Source organism: Fundulus heteroclitus, chromosome 8 (genome assembly GCF_011125445.2).
Source record: "Fundulus heteroclitus isolate FHET01 chromosome 8, MU-UCD_Fhet_4.1, whole genome shotgun sequence".
In the NCBI taxonomy this organism is placed as follows: domain Eukaryota; kingdom Metazoa; phylum Chordata; class Actinopteri; order Cyprinodontiformes; family Fundulidae; genus Fundulus; species Fundulus heteroclitus.
Genome location: NC_046368.1, coordinates 28,258,792 through 28,277,724, shown reverse-complemented (window position 1 = coordinate 28,277,724; position 18,933 = coordinate 28,258,792). Strand labels below are relative to the sequence as shown.

The following is an 18,933-nucleotide window of genomic DNA, read 5'->3' as shown; positions in this document are numbered from 1 at the left end:
TTTTATTGGGACTTTTTTATGTGATAAATCGAGACAAATTAGGGCTTAATTGTGCAGGGTAAAAAATAAATTAAACAGTGTTATCCTTGCAGAGATAAACTATATACATTTAGGGATCTTTATATTTAATGTGCATTTAGGTGAGGTTATAGCGTATATATATTACCGTTTAAAGCAAGTAATTATCACGATAAAAAGACAACACTGTTCTGCTAGCTCAGTGGTTCAAACTGGGCGCTCTTACAGGTTTAAAGGGCTTTCTGACTACATCTCCCATCATCCCTCGGTGAACCTTTTCACAGCGCTGACGCGTTTTTGGCGCGTCTGGTTTCTGTATGTTTGTTGTAGCAAAACGGCCAACTACTCCCTCGGTGACAGCAATAATTCATTTGAGTGAAGCATTTTGGTTTGGTATGTTTATTGATTTAGAGTGTTGTAGTCCCGGATGTGTTAATACCTATAAAAAAGAAAAGGCGAATGTGCCGCCGTTGTTTTCACTCTGCGCGGGTAAACGCTTTCTGATTGAGTTGCTCTCGCTCTCAGGTTTACATCAGCGATGTCTCAGCAGGCGCAGCAGTCGGGGCCCGTGGCCCCCGACTCCCCGGTGCTCGTCGTCACAAGTAACGTGCAGAAATATGCCATAAAGAAGAAGAAGGTCCTCAGTGCTGAAGAAAGTGAGCTCTTTGAGTTGACTCAGGCCGCAGGGATCACCGTGGACCAGGAGGTCTTCAAGTGAGTGTCTTAAAGCCGGTCTCCCTGTGCTGTCAGTCCGCGAAGGAGCCAGCTGACTTCTTCTCGCCCTCCCAGGATTATGGTGGACCTGCTGAAGATGAACGTGGCCCCTCAAGCCGTTTTCCAGACGCTGAAGGCCATGTGTGCAGGCCAGAGAGTAGCTGAGAGCTGTGGAGAGTCCTCCTCCGCCCCCCACACAACCAGCGGGACCACGGCGCCTACAGAGGTCAAAGGTTAGTGGGTTCGGTTCAGTTAGGATGGACAAACACCAAACAGCTGCCTCAATGCTTAAAATACACGCCTGAACAAATGAAATGCCCCAAACCTGTTCAGGTAAACAGTATTTTGCAGGTGTGTTGACACTTCTTGAATTTTTTTTTAACATCTAGTTACAAAAACCAACTTCAGTGTACGTGACTGTTTAGGTGACTCAGCTAGGGTTCCTACCCTCTCTTAAAGTCGTTTTTTCCAGGTCCAGATAAGTATGGAAAAACATTTACGGTAGTTTTCCCCTCCCTTTAGTTTCTTTGTTTTTCTAAAGAGCAGAAATCTAAAGATGCACAGTAAATGCACACATATTTAGTTGGCTTGCTTTATTTTCAGATTTATCTCATCACAAACTTGATTTTATTTTTATTTTTTTACATTTTACCAGTCAGTGTTTTGGATTTTGATTCCCTTACCGTGTGCATAGTCTGCAACCTTGGTTCTAAAAACTGAGTTAGGTTCAGTGTCACATAAACCATCAAAATATCTGTTTATTCAGTTGTTTTTCACAAGTGCAGCAAACGTGGCAATGATCGCAAAACCATCTTAAGAATCTGCATAAGATACTGGATTAAAAGACCCAAGAGTGTTAGATTTATAAAGTAGAAACATTTTTTTATTTGAGTCTTTAAGCCAAAACGGCTGTAGAATGGCTCTATGCCTCTCTAAAAACTTATAAATATATTTTGACCCAAAATACTATTCGAGGTTAATTATTTTGTAGTTGTGTGTCCAAGATGTTCTAATAACTCTAGATAAAAAAAACTGGGGGGCAAAAAAAATCCAGGGATTTTTCAGATGATACTCTGAAACCTTGTTTGTGGCAAACAGACAAGGAACAACTTCATGTCTTTTTCATATTCGTGCCTCGACTTGGTAATGTTGGGCAAATATTCCGGGTCAAAAGCCATCCTCGTTATTTTCCCTCAGACGAGCTTTTCTTTGCTCCGTACTTCCAGTTTCAAACTAACCTGACAACAGCCAGCTGCATGTATCGCTCCGCCTAGCTCCACTCACATACATCTGGGACACGGCTCATTGAAAGTGATTTCCCCAACCAAATTTATGGTCTGGCCAATCAGGACGCAGGGCGGGTGTTTCATGGATGTGACGTAGTGGAGAAGCCACCGTGAACAACAACAATGGCGGCTCGCATCGAGGAAGCAAGCGTTAGCATTGATGCTGCTATTTCTTCCGTGTTGTCCAATCTACCTAATATTGTTTCATTAAAAGAACATCAGAGAACGGCTCTGAAGGCTTTTGTTGGTGGAAACCATGTTTTCGCCCTTCTCCCGACCGGATTTGGCAAGTTTTGTTTTCCGGGGCGCGGACGCGTCCCCGGAGCGGTTAGCGCTAACCATATAAGGAGGCCTTTATTCCTCGACGCGGTCGGCCCGGGATCGACTCCGACCCGCGGCGCTTTGCCGCCTGTCTTCCCCCCTCTTCCTGTCAGCTCACTGTCAATAAAAGGTGTGCCACTACAGTGTTTCCCGCAGGAATTTGCTTATGCGAGGCGGACCGACTCGGGGAGCGGTGGGGGGGGGGGGGGGGGGGGGGTGGACGACATGTTTTCCGCGGTGTGGCTCGCGTAGCGGGGGGGGGGACGACACGTTTTCCGCGGCCGCCTCGCCAAGATAGCGCTGCGGGAAACCCTGCACTAGAGCCGCAAACACATCAAAAACAAACAAAAAAAAAGGGTTTCTTTTTCCTGCGTCGCTCTCATCAGCGTCACGGGTTAGCTTCGGTGTGAGTGGTTGAAATAGCACGTCGATAAAGATGACAGACAAGTGGCTTATCCAATCATATGCAAGGAGTTTTGATAAGGCCCAGCCTTCAATAAAGGCAATTGCTATGGAGAGGTCCCAGATGGATGTGAGTGAAGCTAGGCGAAGCGATACATGCAGCTGGCTGTTGTCAGGTTAGTTTCAAACCGGAAAAATGCAAATATCTTCCTTTAAGTTCAGTTTGAACTGTGTAGGGTCGTGTTGTTTAGCTAATCCCCACACACCAACTCCTCCCGTCTTCACTCCACCCCAGTAAGGGCTTTACACCCATAAGGGAGTGAAATAAAGACCACCGAGTACCACAGCGGCGCCTCACTCTGCATGTCACCGTTTCTTCAGATTTCTTTGCTATCCCACACAAACTGTTTCTTTTCTTCCTGTGCCTCCTGTTTCCCTGAAGATGAAGAGTCTTTGGTCTCTGGGAAAAGCCCTAAGCTTGCTGCAGCTCACCACTCGGCGTCAGCCCCCAGATCCGCAAGGGTCAGCACTAAGATTGTGGTCTACGGCCCCCAAGACGCCAGCTCTCCTCACTCCCAAGGTCCCCTCTGCAGCACCGTCTCCTGTGCCTCCATCTGCCCCCTCCACCTACCCTGCTCACTTTTTCTTAGAAATCCAAGAGTTGTTATTTATAATGCAAGCCCAGACTTCCTCATTTCACAAAGCATGATGAATGGAAACTGTTTTTTTTTGTGTTTGCATGTGTGTTTGCACGTGCATGCATGCTTGTGCAGTGGAAAGCTAGAACATGCCCTCTGTTGCTTGCACATTCACTGTGCTGTTAATTTATTTTGTTTTGTTTTCAAAGTGGCTGAAATATATGGGGGAAAGTCCAAAATTAGACTTTTTTTTTTTTTTTTTTACCAAATTTGCTAAAGAATAAGTACCATAAAGTAGCTTAGAAAAGGTCCACCTCTGTTATGCTTTCAATTAATGGTAGCTTATAAATGGGGAAAACGGTCATTTTCATTTATGCTCTTTTAAACCTGGAGAATACACCAGTTATCTTGATCTTCTCCAATTGTTAAATTGTTAATTTTAATTAATCGATTAAATCGATTTATTTCGATTGCAGCTTGATTTCCTCTGAAACCTGAACTTGACCACAGCGGAATAATACTCTTCTTCATCTTTCACTTATATTTTCTGTTGTAAACAAGTAAATGGCATTAGCATTCATGCTGTTTCAGGTTAAATGTTTAAAATCACTCAAGAAAATACCAGATTCAAAGAAGTGATGTGCTTTCAAGGACCGTGTAATAAAGAAGAAAGACGTTTTAAGATGTTAGCGTTTAATTTATGCAGATTTGAATGTATGTCTCAGATTATCAGCAGTCAGCTACTTGCACAGCATTAGGAGATCTTAAACGGTTAATCTACAACAAATTAATCGGTCTTGTAATCTACTGTATGTTGTAATTGTCAAAAATTAATCTGAATGATTTCACATAAGAGGATTTTGTAGGTTTGATTTATTTAGCATCAATTGAAAATAATTGCTCCTCAACTAACAATTCTTAGAAAAGCTTCCCAGAACTGGTAAATAATGTTATCAAGGATTATAGTTATACTTAATTAGACTAAAGGTGTATTTCCTAATGATTTCATTAAGTAAAGACAAACATAAAAACAAATGTCAAAAAAAAAAAGAAAAGTTTGATGACTAAGGACGGAGATTTTCACAAAATTATCTAAACTTGATCGGTCTAACGTTTTATCAAGGGTTTGTCAGCCTAAAAAAAAAACTTTTTCCTGGATTCTAAAAACCAAAGTTAACCTGATAAGAAAAGGAGGGATAAATGATGGGCGAGTCAAGGTTTCAGAACCACCTTTGGTCCGTCACCTTCCGACACCAGCGGTGCCACTAAAGAACCGGAGAGCCCACGTTGTGGTCCTGAGTTGGGCTCCTGGCTCACTCACGGTGCCCACCCTCCCGTCTCTGTGCTTGGCTGACAGAGAGATTTCAGCACCAACGGCACATCTTCCAGCCGAAAGGTCACTCTGCGCCAGGAAGGCTGTCTGTTCTAGCTCAGTTCATTACTGTACCTACAACTCCGTTAAATTACCCCCACTCTGTTCTTGAAACGTTTGTTTTAGTTATTGTTGTCCACCATGACGTGTGCTGCTGGCTTTTCACCCTTTTGAAAGACGTCTTGATCTCAGTGGGTCTTGTACCTGGTTAAATGAAAGTTTGATAACCAATGGAATCTCTTGGCAGTTCCTCCGTTTAAAGAAAGTCACTGGGGGATGCTGTAGATGACCCGTGACTGAGGTTAAGCTAAAATCTCTAGAGAGGAATATCACACAACAGTTGAACAAATGTGATGCAGATAAACACATTCCTGGCAACAGAATCTCAAACGGCTGATTAGCTGTTGGTCCAACCCAGTTGGGTTTATGAAAAAATAGTTGCATCAAAAAACATTGTCACGCCAATATCTGCCTAAATGTGGGCGTTAAACTCTCTAGAGACTCTAACCAATCACATTGTGTTATTGCTAAAAGCAATTTTGTGGCACTTTCTTGTAATATGTGATGTGCTGGTAGCAATGACATGAAGAGGATGTGAAAAATGTCCATGTCAGTTTCATTTGGCAGCATGTGCTGCATCTGTCCCTGTCGTTGCCTTTCCTAACTGCATTAATGTTGTGCTGCTTGGAACCCGAAAACAGACCAAAAAAAATCCCAGTAATCCAAAGTTTTTAGTTTTTTTTCCCCCACATTTTTATTTTGTTTATTGACTGATTATTTGTTTGTTTTTTAGCAGCGCGCACTAAAGCTGGGGCGAGCCAGAGTGAGAAAAGTCGAGAGCCCTCCAGCCAGAAGGCGCAGCGGCAGCCAAGCGCCACTAGAGGGCAGAAGACTAAGAGCTCAGGCAGCAGTAGCTCCTCTTCACAGATCAACTCCTCCTGAGTCTCATGGATGTGGGACCTTTTGTAAATATTGTAGGTTTCGTTTCATACAAATTATGTGTTTAATGATGTCAAGCAGACGGTTTTACTTCATAAATAGCTAGACATTGTTTGTTCTTGCATTTTATGTGCCTTTGGCTTTAAAACGGCACAAGAAAATGTTTCAGAAGTTCTTGTTTTATAACTCGTGTCACTGGAGTGTCAGTATGCCTAACTCATCTTAAAATGAACCTCGAGGAGGAAAAAAAACAACGTATATGTGACAGATGCTGAGATAGGAAGTTTGTGTTCGATTTTAATTTTTTTTTTTTTTTAATTATAGCCTAATCAGTTTGGAAGTGGTCAGGGAAGTTTAACACAAATTTACAGAAAAAATCTTGCAAATAATGGACTGCCCTGCAAAGAAACTTCCAAACATGTTTACATGCTATTGTAGAGCTTTCCTCTGCTTGCAGAGGTCTTTAGTGCAAGTATGCTTTCAGCACAAGGGGCATCTATCTGATAACATTTTCTTGTGATGCAAAAAAGAAAAAAGCCCAACTCCTTATCCCTGCTCATGGTCTAGTTATTGTGGTCAAATGGAGAATTTTACCTGAAGTGCGTTTTCACTGCATAGAAGTGATGTACAAAAAGTAGTAGTCAAATATTTAAATTTGAATATTTTCTATTGAATAACCCAAGTGCATTGATGTGCGCATGTTTTTATACCATAAATAAAATATAATAAATAAAAGTGGTGATGAACCTAACATGTTTGCTTTATGTTTAATTTTTTTTCACTAAATCTCCCCTTTGCTTGTTCTTTTTAAAGATCTCCACACACAGTAGCTCATTAATTCCACTGTAGTAATGTAAATGTTACGTTTCTTTTTAATATTTACCTGGAGGTGGTAAACGCTGCTAAAAAAAAAACAATTTGCTGAGACCAGCCTTTGAAGAGCCACAGCTCTGTTTTGTTGGCAGTGGCTCACAAAAGTATTTATACTTGCACTTTTTCACATTAATCGTACCAGCTTACAATCTTTTGAGCTCAGAGTGGTTGGAGAACATCTGTGAACATTTTATTCTTGCCCCAGATTCTCCATTGGTTTCTGGTCTGGAATTTCTCCTGTTCCTGCTGTGTTTCATGATGGGCGTGGTGTTTCTGAGGTGGGGATGGTCACAGGTTAATTATACATAGCATTTTGAATTTAATAGCGCTCATCTAGGAACCCTTTTTATTTGCTGTGTTTCATAGATGGCTTGTGGACGACCACAACTGGAACTTCTCAGGTTTTGCCTTTGACAGCGCCTTTCTTATTAACACTCCTACAAAAAGGCTGATCTGAGCAATGTTCTACTAAGGGTTTTCCCATCAGCAGATTCTCCCTCTGAGCTCTAGATACCTGCATCTCCTCCAGAGCTACCAATCTGTATGTCAGCTGCTTCTCCAATTACGCATAAAGGAACAAAATGTTTTTAACAATATCCCCCCATGCGCACATTGTTGACATTTTAAAATGATCTTTACCTTTCAGAGAACTCAGGAACAATTGTCATTTGTGAATCCCTGTTTTCCTGCAGTATAAAGTGACACCAAAGACCATATTTCTGAGCCACTTTCAAATTGGGATAGAATGGAGAACATGCCGTTTAAGGACAGTGCATGGTATGTCTTAATCTTTACAGGTCAAGAAATGGCTACAACAAAGCAACTTATCTAAACATATCGAGATTATAGCAATAAGTAAAAATGTTTGAAACCACTGGATCTGTGACCTTGCCACAGTGCACATTACAGAGAATGGTAGGGTCGGTCAAATGAGTTATAAGTTTTAATAATTTTTTTTTTTTTTTTTTTTTGCAATAAGCATACCAGATAGGTCTCAGTGTGACATGATGATGATGATGATGATGATGTGAAAACACCATGTGTCCACCACTGTTAAGTATAGTGGAGGATCTAGGATATGGGCGTCTTCAAAGGCCCTCGGAACCTTGCTAGATTGCACAACATTGAGAACTCTAGGAAATACCAGAACATTTTAGTATAAATCTGCCGGCCTTCGGAGGTAAACTTTTAAATGGCTCAAAACAAATAATTAGGTCTTTTAGTAAATACAGCCTCAAAGGGGGCACAGCATCTTTTTTGTGCCCTGTTTGTGATGGTCCCAAGTCCGGAAAAATACAGAGGGTTGTGTCAGGAAGGGTATCCGGCGTAAAACCTTTGTCAAATTACCCTAACCCATGATGTCCACACCAGAGCGCTAACTTTTCATTCATCGCATTTCTCGTTCACACTGAGTTTAGAAACTGCAGACCGGTTAGCATCAACTATTCATCGACCATTTACTGTCCAGTGTGTCAATACACATCCACACAGACCTCTCCACACAACAGTAGCAGCCACGGCTGCACAAAAAACATTTAATAGCTGTGCTGTTTCTTCTTACTTTTCTTTCTTGTTATAATTGGGTTTTAATGTTGTCAACTTACATTGATGAAAAAGAGTCTACGGTATCTGTGTATGTTTTTTCTTCTGTAAACGGTTCACTGCTGTGTGACCCTAACCATTTAAATAGTAGTGTAACTGAGCTTTCTGGGTTCATTACAGGCACCGCATGAGGTGGAATCCAGAATCTTTATTGTCATTGTGTGTTACCATAATGAAAGTTTGGAGAGACACTGGCTCAGAAAGCAGGAAAAAGACTGGATTTGGAGCTGAGCTTTTGGGTTTTCTCGTGGCCTAGTGGGACTTTTGAATTTTTCCAGCACTTCCATACAACACACTGGCTGGCTTACTGCCTACCCTATGGCAATCCATATGCAAGGGACATTCAAGCATGTTATGGAAAACATGTTTCTATAAAGCATGGATGAAACGTATTTTTATATCCGCTTTTCAATTCAAAAGTAGTGCACATTAAATATATTAATATGGATATTATTGATGTTTCAACAGTAAGAAACTCAAAAAGTGATTATTTATTGAATGTTTGCAAAAAAGTCTGATGACAGAGTCGGAATCTGCAGTGTGTTCCAGGCTTCCAGCAGTGTTGCCATGTCTGCTTATTGTAAGTGATTTTAGCCCCCTTTTCCGCCGGGCTCTACTCGGCTTTGCCCGCTTGCGAGCATTTTATCAACAGTTTTTTTTAGTTTGGATTTCTCCGGCTCAGGAGAAGAGTCAAACTGAGTGGACTTGAGCAGAATTTTGACGTAAACATACGGCTTTCCACTGAGCGACAACATTAATATCAAGGACCACCATGAACAGAGGGGGTCATGCCAAAATTTCATTTTACTATTTACAAACCAAGAACCATGAACCAAACCTGAAGAAAAAGGAAAGAAAAATGACACTTTTTATTCAAATTATTCAGCCCTGCCTACTTTTTCAACGGAGGTATTTCTGTTTTGTCTAAGCAATTCCGGTGAGCCGTCAATCCGATATTCAGTATCAGAAAATGGAGAAAATGACATGACCCTGCCTTCTGTGGAGCCATTTTGGCTTCTTTCACAGCTTGTGGGCAATTCCTAATTTTTTGTGAGGTATACAACCTGATTTTGATCAATGTTAAATTAAACAGATAAATTAGCATAATCCAACACTAGAAAATCCATTTTATATAAGATAGATGTAATTTAATTTTTATGCATATAATTATAAATAAAGGCTCACTCATATTGTTCATTTATTAAACAGAAAAGATTCACATCAATCCTTCTACGAGCTAGCAAGGACAACCAACACTAATATTTGTTTTTAGCTGACATTTTCCTATGTTCTATTTTGTTTAAATTTTCCTACATTTTATCCCAACTGTTTTGTTTTAATAATCTAAAGCACTTTGTATTGTCTTTTTACTCAAATACACTATACAAATGCATTCGATTTGCGTAGATGGTCACACATTATCCGGCAGAATGTAAATGTAACGTGCATTTCAAGTATTTTGATTGGATGATCCGAGCTTGGGGCCACAGGATTTGTGACCCACAGCTGTTTACTGAGAGCATGTTGGGCATGTGCATTGTGATTTCAGATGTCCATTATTTAAACAAACGTTGGTAGGCCGGACCCATCATCGAGGCGCCTCAAGAGGATTCAGCCTACTGAGCTTGTCAGTATTCTGGCAGACCTAGTTATATAGACACAAATGTTTATAACATAATTTCACTGGCAAGGGAATCTGACTTTTTTACAATATTGCTCTATATAGAACGATCATGTCCCACTGATTACATGGAGCTCCACAACCACATCTGGTGGGGCCAGGCTCCACTGGCCCCTAATGCAGAGACACCACAGCCCTGGTCAGGTCACCAGTCACAGGGCTAAAGCTACCAGATGTTGCTGCAGAATATGAGTTTTTGCATGTAACTTTTAGATTAGCTGTGTCCACCACTGCCAACTTGACACTAGGCCTTGTTGATGTTGAACTTCTTTAAGGTGGAGGTCACTTGGACCACCTGCAGGACAAGAGGCTGATGCTGTACAGCTGATGAAGACGATCAGACCTTCCGCTGCTTCAGAGTCAAAGTGTGCGAAAAAGCTGTTTAAGGGGTCGGGAAGAGCTGGGTCATTGATGCACTGCTGGTCACTGTGCTTATAATCTATGATGGTCCCGATGCCTCTCCACATGTTATGTGGTTTGTTGAAGTGTTCCTTGATGCACAGCAAATATCAGTTTAGATTTAACTGTATATATATTCTGTTGTGTGTGTGTGTGTGTGTGGGGGGGGGGGGGGGGGGGGGGCATGAGCTACACTTGACTACTGAAACCAACACCTGTGTTGAGTTTATGTAACAGGTGTATCTTTGTTTTGGAGGAAGAACTGCTTTATTTTTACTTCTATTTGCCATGGGCCTTTAATATTGTGAAAAGGTTGTTCTTTCCACTTTTGTAACACAATGCAGACCACTTTCAATACACATTTGAAGATTCCTTTAATAGGTTACAGTTGACCATTTACTTCTTACATAACTATAAGATCATAGTTATGATTTGTGGTAAACTGTGTTGCCCTGTTGCTCCTTGGCAATCCCAGTTTAAGTGGCAACCACCGTCTTATGGATTTCTGAAACAGTTACTGAAAAAAAAAATGCATAGAACTGAATGAAGTATGTCCTTCCCTCAGTCCCCCGACAGCAAATCGAAAAGAAGGGGTACACTGGGAGCAAAACTGATGAAGTGATGGAGAGGTTCAGTATCCAAATCAGAAAGACTTTGAAAAGACAATGGAAATGGCGAAATGGCTGTAGGGAATATGTTCTTTCAGAAAAGTCAGGAACACAGTGTTTGTGACTTGGCATACCATTCTATATTAATTTATATAGCACTTTAAAAACAACACTGGATGACAAGTAAAATACAAGAAAAATAAAATAAAATTCTCCTCACTTCAATGAAGAAAAAAAAAACATTAACACAGCACAATACTGAGGCTCTGATGCAGGAATCATTCTTTCAAAATATTTTTATGTGACATTTTTTTTTATAATCAAATTAATAAAACCTTTATGCCCATATGTGTAGTGTGTTTCTTGTTTTTTTAATCAAGGCTCAGAACTCCCCCCCACCCCCCACCCCTAACACGAAAAATGATTTGGCCATTAAGACAAGTTTTGACTACTTTATTTAGCTGTTCAAGTAAAATATCAAAAGATCCAGTTTTCGGATGTCTGGTGCACGGGAACTAAAAGAGTAGATGAAAGGAGAGGCTTGATGGATGTTATGAGTAAACGTTTTTTTAATTCTGTGGATGAGACTGGAACGAATGCAGCAGGAAGGGAATCACATAATCCCCTTTCAGAGCACGGTAAGAAGCAATGCAGCCATTAATGCCTATCAATGAAGCTTTTAAGCTTATCACCCATTAGCTAGTGTAAAAGACACAACACCTTCTCTTTCAGAGAGACGGTTGAGCTTTCATGGCCCCGACAGAGCAGAGGGGAACAGGGAGCTCAGCTGACAGAGAAAGGAGGACATAACAAATCTTTGGCCGAAAGAATCCGCCTCAGAGCAGAGACAGACTGTGTGAGGAGGAGGAGACAGAGAGCCTCCCTGTCAAGCAATTTATTACAAATGATGATCATTAGTAAAAACCAAGGTCTTTATAAAGGTTGCAGCTTCTGACCACAAAAAAAGTGAACACAAGTGAATAATATTCACTGGGGTGCGCATGCTGTGGCACCATTTAGCACAGCAATGCAGAAGTAGTAAACTTGCACTATCATGTAAACCCATGTTTTTTTTTTACCTAATTTTTTCCCAACTTTTTAGTGAGAGCAGAACAGACGACCAATGTGATGAGAGAGAGGAAAAAGGAAGTGACTGAGGGTCAGGTGACGAGAGAGAAAATATGTAGAGACCGGGCAGGAGGTACAGATGACCAGGTAAAAGACCTAGAAATACAAATTATCCATGTAAATATATTTAGTTTTAGTCTGTTCTTGTCCAGTTACTTATGGCTGTATTTGTTTAATCATGTGTTGTAATTTTTTTGCCAACCAAATTATATCGTACCATGCAAATACAAACAAGTGCAATTATGTCATACAAATGTAAAATATTTGGTACTGTATTAGGAAAAAAGATGACAAAAGGCAGCCTTTTATTAAGTGTCGGACTGACGTGGAACAAAACAGGTGCAGAGTAAATACAAAGAAAACAGCAAAGTTAAGTAAATCACAGTAAAGGCATTACAATGTATTTCTAATACAGGAATGCTAAATTAGCCAGAATCCATTTACAAAATGAAATGATTCAATGACAAAATGAATAGACCCACAAACGCTCTCATCTCAGTAGGTGTGCAAGGGGATTGGCCAGTTCAGAACCATGCTAGTATTATGTGGATGTGACTGAAGTCCCTGTCTGGAGATAACATGGCAGAGAAAACAACATGATCTCCGACCAAATTACATTTCGTGGAATTAAGTTTCAGTCCTGACCCTGTATCCTAGATAAGATCTCCTCCAGGTGATCATCAAATGAGTGGCTGTAACTCAATGTATCGTCTAAATACACCATAGCAGTCATCACCTGGAAATTGGACTTTTTCATGTTACAACTTGGAAAGCTGGAGACAGGCACCAGCACCCCTCCTGACCCCATGAGGGATAAACGAGTAAGAAAATGGATGGATGGATGGATGTTACAACTTGTGTGTTGATATTGGGTCTCAGTTAAAATCTTCCAGAAAATCAGGAGTGGGAAAATAACTTTTTTTTTGTGTGGGCTCTTTGTACAAACCAGTTAAACCCACAAGAGTGCGCTCTCCACAAAGCGAGATTTTGGTGCTCCTCCTGGATTTACGCCACTCGTGGAAGGACGCTAACGTAAGCCACGGCCGCCTCTCGTTAACCACCTGAAATTATTGTTGAATCGCGAATCGTTGCCACTAATTATTATTACTGAAATCGTTGCCACTTACGAGTTTTGTTAAAAGATGTCAACTACTCCATTGTTGGTTGGCGAAGATAGCGTCAAGCCTGCGTTTGGAGAAAAGGGCGATTCCAACAACCAGGGCCTCATCTGCAGTGCAGTCAGCGTATGTTGTTCCTTGTGTAACTTTTTACCTATTGTGTAAGAGACCAGGAAAAGATGGTAAACTACTAACGTTGCTAACGCGACTTCCCCATGCCAGATACACATTTTTAGCGTTTGTTTAAAATCTCTAATTTCATTGCTTTAATATGTTTGTAAACTGTTCGACTTGTTTGTGTGTGCCTGAGCAAACGGCCGCTATCACATAAAGTGCTAATATCATGCTGCTAATCCAGTAAGATCCACATGGGAACACATGAACACGCACACATCTTAAACGGAAAGGATGCATGATGTACAAATTCTGGTATTTTAACGCCTAACATAAAACATATACAAACAATAACCATCACTAAGTAACAGATTCAGGCTGAAGAAACACTTTTCTAAACAATGTTTTCAACATAAAACCAAGCAGATAATATATATACAGTAAGTTAGGACAGTGCAAAGTACTTCCAATAACAATATCTGCTGTTTACTGTGGTTACTTGACCTGTAAATGGCTTGATTAGCTCAGCATTAAAACAACAAAGTCTCACCTTAATATAAACTGTAGAGTAACCGTAGACGTAGAAGGCTATGCTTTGCACAGACTCACAGAGTCGGACTGGAACAGACCGTAGCAGAGAATGTGGAATTATGGTGTAACTGCATCCAAATGTCTCCTCCTGCAGAGTTTTTTTGCATAAAACCATAAAAAATGGAAAATAATAGTTTCCACTCCACCGTTATTGTTAGAACCAGCCTTTTGTGAATAATTGTGTTTAAAATAATGTTAGTCATTTACTGGTTATTAACTGTGTTTAAATTTATATTAGACATATACTTAGTCTGTGTGGCAGCACAATGTAAATGTCATGTTATTTTATATAATCCTCTCTTGTATTGATAAAATCGTCTTAGAGCTGAGAAACAGAGCAGGGTTGTTCAGTCTTCTCTCTCCACTGTCAGTAGGTTTACTGCAAGCCTGGGACCAACATTCACACACTTTTCTAGTACATCCCCCTGAGTCATGAGTGCAGAATCTGGCCTGCCCACAGTATTTGTATGGGACGTTGTGTGCCAGCCTATTGTACCAGGCTTGCTCGCCCAAGAAGATGAATATGTATTTTATTCTAATAACGAGGCTCTTTCTGCAGATAGAGCCCAGCAGTGAACAGCTTTATATGTGACCAAAAATAAATTAAATTAGACATTAGCTTCTGAGAACTAAAGTCTGTAGCTCTTGGCCTGTCAACAAAAGACCAGGGTAATAGAAAAAGACAGCAAGTATCAACGTAATCAACCGGGCTTAGGTCTAGTGGTGGTTCCTTGAATCTCTTAAAGTAGAATAGGAAAGCAGATCTTTTAGCTATCAAGCTCCTCTCCTGTGGAACCAACTCCACATTTTGGTCTGTAAGGCAGACACCCTGTCTACTTTTAAAACTAGGCTTAAAACTTTCATTTTTGACAAACCTTATAGTTAGAGTGGCTTAGTTTACCCTGACCTATCAGCTGCTACAGGCTTAGGCTGCTGGAGGACACCGGGATCTATTTTTCTCACTCTACTGATTTCTCCTACTGTTCTCCAAATTGAATTGTTTGTTTTTATTTAAACTTTTAACTTTATGTTCTTTATGTTTTATATTTTTCTCTTGATAGTAGGTACACCTGGTCTGGCGTTCTGTTAGCTGTGACATCATCCAGCGGGGCGGATAAACCACAATTACCATGTAACATAGAAAGGATTCCTGGAACAATGTGTGCTTCTGTGCCTTTTGTGTCTCTGCTCTGTCTTCTCTAACCCCCAGTCTGTCGAGGGGATAAGATGACTGTTCACACTGAGCCTGGTTCTGGTTCTGCTGGAGGTTTTCTTTCCTGTAAAAGGGGAGTTTTCCTCTCCACTGTCGCTTCATGCATGCTCAGTATGAGGTATTGCTGCAAAGCCATCAACAATGCAGACGACCGTCCACTGTGGATCTACGCTCTTTTAGGAGGAGTGAATGCTGTTTGGAGAGATGTGATGTAATCTGCTGGGTTTCCTTAGATAGGATTTTTTTTTTACCAATCTGTCTTTATGATTTGATTGAATTTGACTTTGTAAAGTGCCTTGATATGACATGTGTTGTGAATTGCAGCTATGTAGATAAAAATTTTATTGAAGTTGTTGATAATCACTGCAATTACATTTTTCTAGAGTCATTTATAACCATACGAGCAATTCATGACAGCAATTCATACCCAAATTTCCCCATTGTGGGACAATAAGGGAACTTCTTATCTTATTCATAAATTCATACCAGTTAATAATAGCAATTCATACCCAATCCTGCTTCTGCTAGCCTGGCCAGCCAGAATGACTTATGCCGTTAACACGGCATATCAGCCTGGAAAGCCGCTGGTAGAGCCCGATTTCAAAGGTGGGACTAACAGGGTCAGCGGAAACCGTGTGGAACCAATCAGAGAACTCCATTTTAGCTCGTAAAGCATCCAGCTCTTTCTTTCTCTGATTACACAAAGAAAGAGGTGGTGAGTGGACGAGGGGTTCAGGGGTGAGCAGGGAGGTCAGGTTGAAGGTGGGACTTAAAATATGCGTTCACACCTGCTGTTGGTCGCTTGACATCTCTCTCTCTCACAATTTGTGTGAACAACGCAATGAAATTACACCCAGCTTGCTTCACCGCATCAATTCAATTAAATTAAAAAAAAATTATAGCGCCAATTCATGAAACATGTCATCTCAAGGCACTTTACAAAGTCAAGTTCAATCATATTATACAGATTGGGTCAGATTATACAGATTGGTCAAAAATTTCCTATATAAGGAAACCAGTTGATTGCATCAAAGTCCCGACAAGCAGCATTCACTCCTGAAGAACCGTAGAGCCACAGGGAGAGTCGTCTGCATTGTCCATGGCTTTGCTGCAATCCCTCATACTGAGCAAGCATGAAGCGACAGTGGGAAGAAAAACTCCCCATTAACAGGAAGGAAAACCTACAGCAGAACCAGGCTCAGTATGAACGGTCATCTGCCTCGACCGACTGGGGTTACAGAAGACAGAACAGAGACACAACAAGAGAGACAAAAAAGCACAGAAGCACACATTGATCCAGTAATCTGTTCTACATTAGATGGTAGTAGCGGGTGAGCCGTCTTCTCTGGATGATGTCACAGTTAACAGAACGCCAGACCAGGTGTGCCTACTATGAAGAAAAAAGAGAGAGAACAGAAAGTTAAAGCAGAAATGACAACACATAATGCATAATTGAAGAACAGTAGAACTCTATAGAGTGAGAAAATTAGATACTGATGTCCTCCAGTAGCCTAAGCCTATAGCAGCAAAACTATAAAGGTAGCTCAGAGTAACATGAGCAACTCTAGTTATAAGCTTTGTCAAAAAGGAAAGTTTTAAGATTAGTCTTAAAACATCGTCCATACGCTTGCCGGTTTGTATTTTCTGTTCAAGTTGCCATGGCGGGCCTTGATTTTACTGAGCGACTCATGGTGCTGTATGTAATGTGGCTCCACCAGATCCTCCAGAGACATGCCTGGTTCGTCCAGTACACCACTTGCTCCAGGAGCTGCGTCTGGATGACGGTAGTTTCTGGCGGTACTTCCGTCTGTCCAGGACCAAGTATGAGAACCTGCTGTTCCGCATCGGGGTACAGATCACGCTGCGGGACATGGACTACAGACGCTCTATCCCCACTGCAGAGCGCCTGCCCATCTGTCTTCGGTCTGTAAATCAGTCAGTGCTCAAAAGAAATATATAGCCTAATTATGCTGTGCACATATGTATATGAATAACATTTAAATAAATAGATGAGGACTGCCAAAATACACAAGCCAAGAGATGTAATATGAGAACAGGTCCAAAATGTTGCATGGTAGCCATAAGTACTGAATAAATATGTAGCTCAGAATTAAGATAACCGCAATAAAAATATTGATTACTAACCCTAGAGAGGTTTCTCTCCACTACACTGCTCCACCCTATGTCACAACCAGATCCAGTCCCTGATTGGTTAATGCGAAGTTCAGATTGTTAAACTCAAGCGACATTTCACTTCACTCTAGTCGGGCATCCACTGCGCTGTCCGTAGTTTTACTTCGCTTTATTTGCCCAATTTGCACCGTTGGCATCGCTGACCGTTAAAATGTTCCTGGTTGCACCTTTACATGGGAATAACATGTAAATCAGTCGCTCCGTTCATGTTTGGTGTGAACACACCTTAAGAGATAGGGAAGGAAAGAGGGGAAAAAGAGGGGAAGGATGGGTAGGAATAACAGAGGGGTGGGAGAGGGGATGAAGGAGAAAGAGTATTGCCCTGATTATATTATATATTGCATATATGATTCACATCACTGCAACAGCCTTGTGTATGTTACAGTAATGAATGGTGAGCATTACGATAAATACGACGATCACAAGTAGCTAGCAATAGTTTGTATAGCCAGCATGATATGGCAGAAGTGTTTTTCACTAACTGTTTGGCTCCATAAAAGTTACTTTTCAACAAAATATGAAATAATTATCTAAAAACCTTTTTCAGATAAACCTTATAATGGTAATGACTGGTAGTAGTGTGACCAGCGGTGATATAACTACAATCTTTAAGAAATCTACCAGAAGAACTTGAAAGATCTCTTCCACACAATCTATCATGGGTAGAAAAAAAACTTTATTTATTACAACACCGGGATTTTATTTGGACAAAATATGCCTGTTACGTTAATAGACTCAACATGCTCCAGACACATGTAATTGGCCAGAAAAATCATAATTCAACAATGGTTGGCACAAAACACTGGGTATAATTCCAACCATTTTCTTGAATGTACATGTTTATTAAATTATGAAGATGTATTGTGATAATTTCAGGTATCTCATGGTGATTTTTTTTTTTTTAGATTGAAATGTTGTAATAAATTATGAGGTAACCTATCAAATGCAAAGACAACAGTACTCCTGATAAATAATAAATAATAAACACACACACACACACACACACACACACACACACACACACACACACACACACACACACACACACACACACAAATTTATTGCCCTGCCATGTCACACCAGACAGTCACACAGCCTGTGCTGAGATGCTATGATTGACGTCTCTCTCTCTCTCTCTCTCTCTCTCTCTCTCTCTCTCTCTCTCTCTTTCTGTCTCTCTCCTCTCGATCATCTCTCTTACCCTTGTGCTCTGTTGGTCAGATTCATAAAATGTTGTGCCTCCAAAACCGAACAGCACGCACTAAAAGACACACAGCACAATTTACTAACATGCTCAATGAGATCTGAAGCACAAAGCAGCACCCGCTGCACAGTTAGGTTTCCTTTAATGACTATTCAGTATGGGGCATTTCAGTTACCTGACTCCGCCAGATAGATTTGCTTCGCATATCCATCTGGAAACCTTCCGTTGAAGTAATTTTGGGAAGGGGCGAAAATACTGGTTAGCTGATTGGCCTATGTTGGTGATAGACGGGCCAAATAAACCAATCAGATCAACGAAGCATGTGACGTACTAACAGCGACGACGAAAACACAACCACAAGCCAAGCTACTCTTGCTGCTGCAGGTAAAGGCTCGTTAGCTCAGCAAAGAAATACTCTGTAATTCCGATAAAACTTGCTCGATAGCCACGCTAACGCTAGTTTCATCGGCTGAAGCCGCCATGTTCTTTAGACTGAACTGACGCGCTTCCCGTTGCGTC

The 18,933-nt window shown here is 40.9% G+C and overlaps 1 protein-coding gene across 4 annotated transcripts; it reads left to right on the top strand.

The window, feature by feature from the left end:
• The first annotated feature begins 274 nt into the window (after nucleotides 1-274).
• On the top strand, nucleotides 275-6,441 carry mzt2b (mitotic spindle organizing protein 2B). Of its 4 annotated transcripts, none has more exons than XM_021320056.2 (5): nucleotides 275-411; nucleotides 544-732; nucleotides 808-965; nucleotides 3,184-3,321; nucleotides 5,545-6,441. In XM_021320056.2, the coding sequence occupies exons 2-5, from the start codon at nucleotides 557-559 to the stop codon at nucleotides 5,691-5,693; spliced, it is 621 nt and encodes a 206-aa protein (XP_021175731.2). In that variant the 5' UTR covers nucleotides 275-411; nucleotides 544-556; the 3' UTR covers nucleotides 5,694-6,441. The 4 variants fall into 4 exon arrangements, with proteins under 4 accessions (XP_021175731.2, XP_035996404.1, XP_021175728.2 ...); XM_036140511.1 differs by having other exon boundaries at nucleotides 337-355; nucleotides 5,548-6,441; XM_021320053.2 differs by having other exon boundaries at nucleotides 338-355.
• Nucleotides 6,442-18,933: the final 12,492 nt, after the last annotated feature.

Coding starts and splice junctions, on each gene's coding strand:
- mzt2b (XM_021320056.2), top strand. CDS start 557: ATGTCTCAGCAGGCGCAGCAGTCGGGGCCCGTGGCCCCCGACTCCCCG. Junction 733..807: donor GTGGACCAGGAGGTCTTCAA/GTGAGTGTCTTA, acceptor TCGCCCTCCCAG/GATTATGGTGGACCTGCTGA. Junction 3,322..5,544: donor CAGCTCTCCTCACTCCCAAG/GTCCCCTCTGCA, acceptor TTTGTTTTTTAG/CAGCGCGCACTAAAGCTGGG.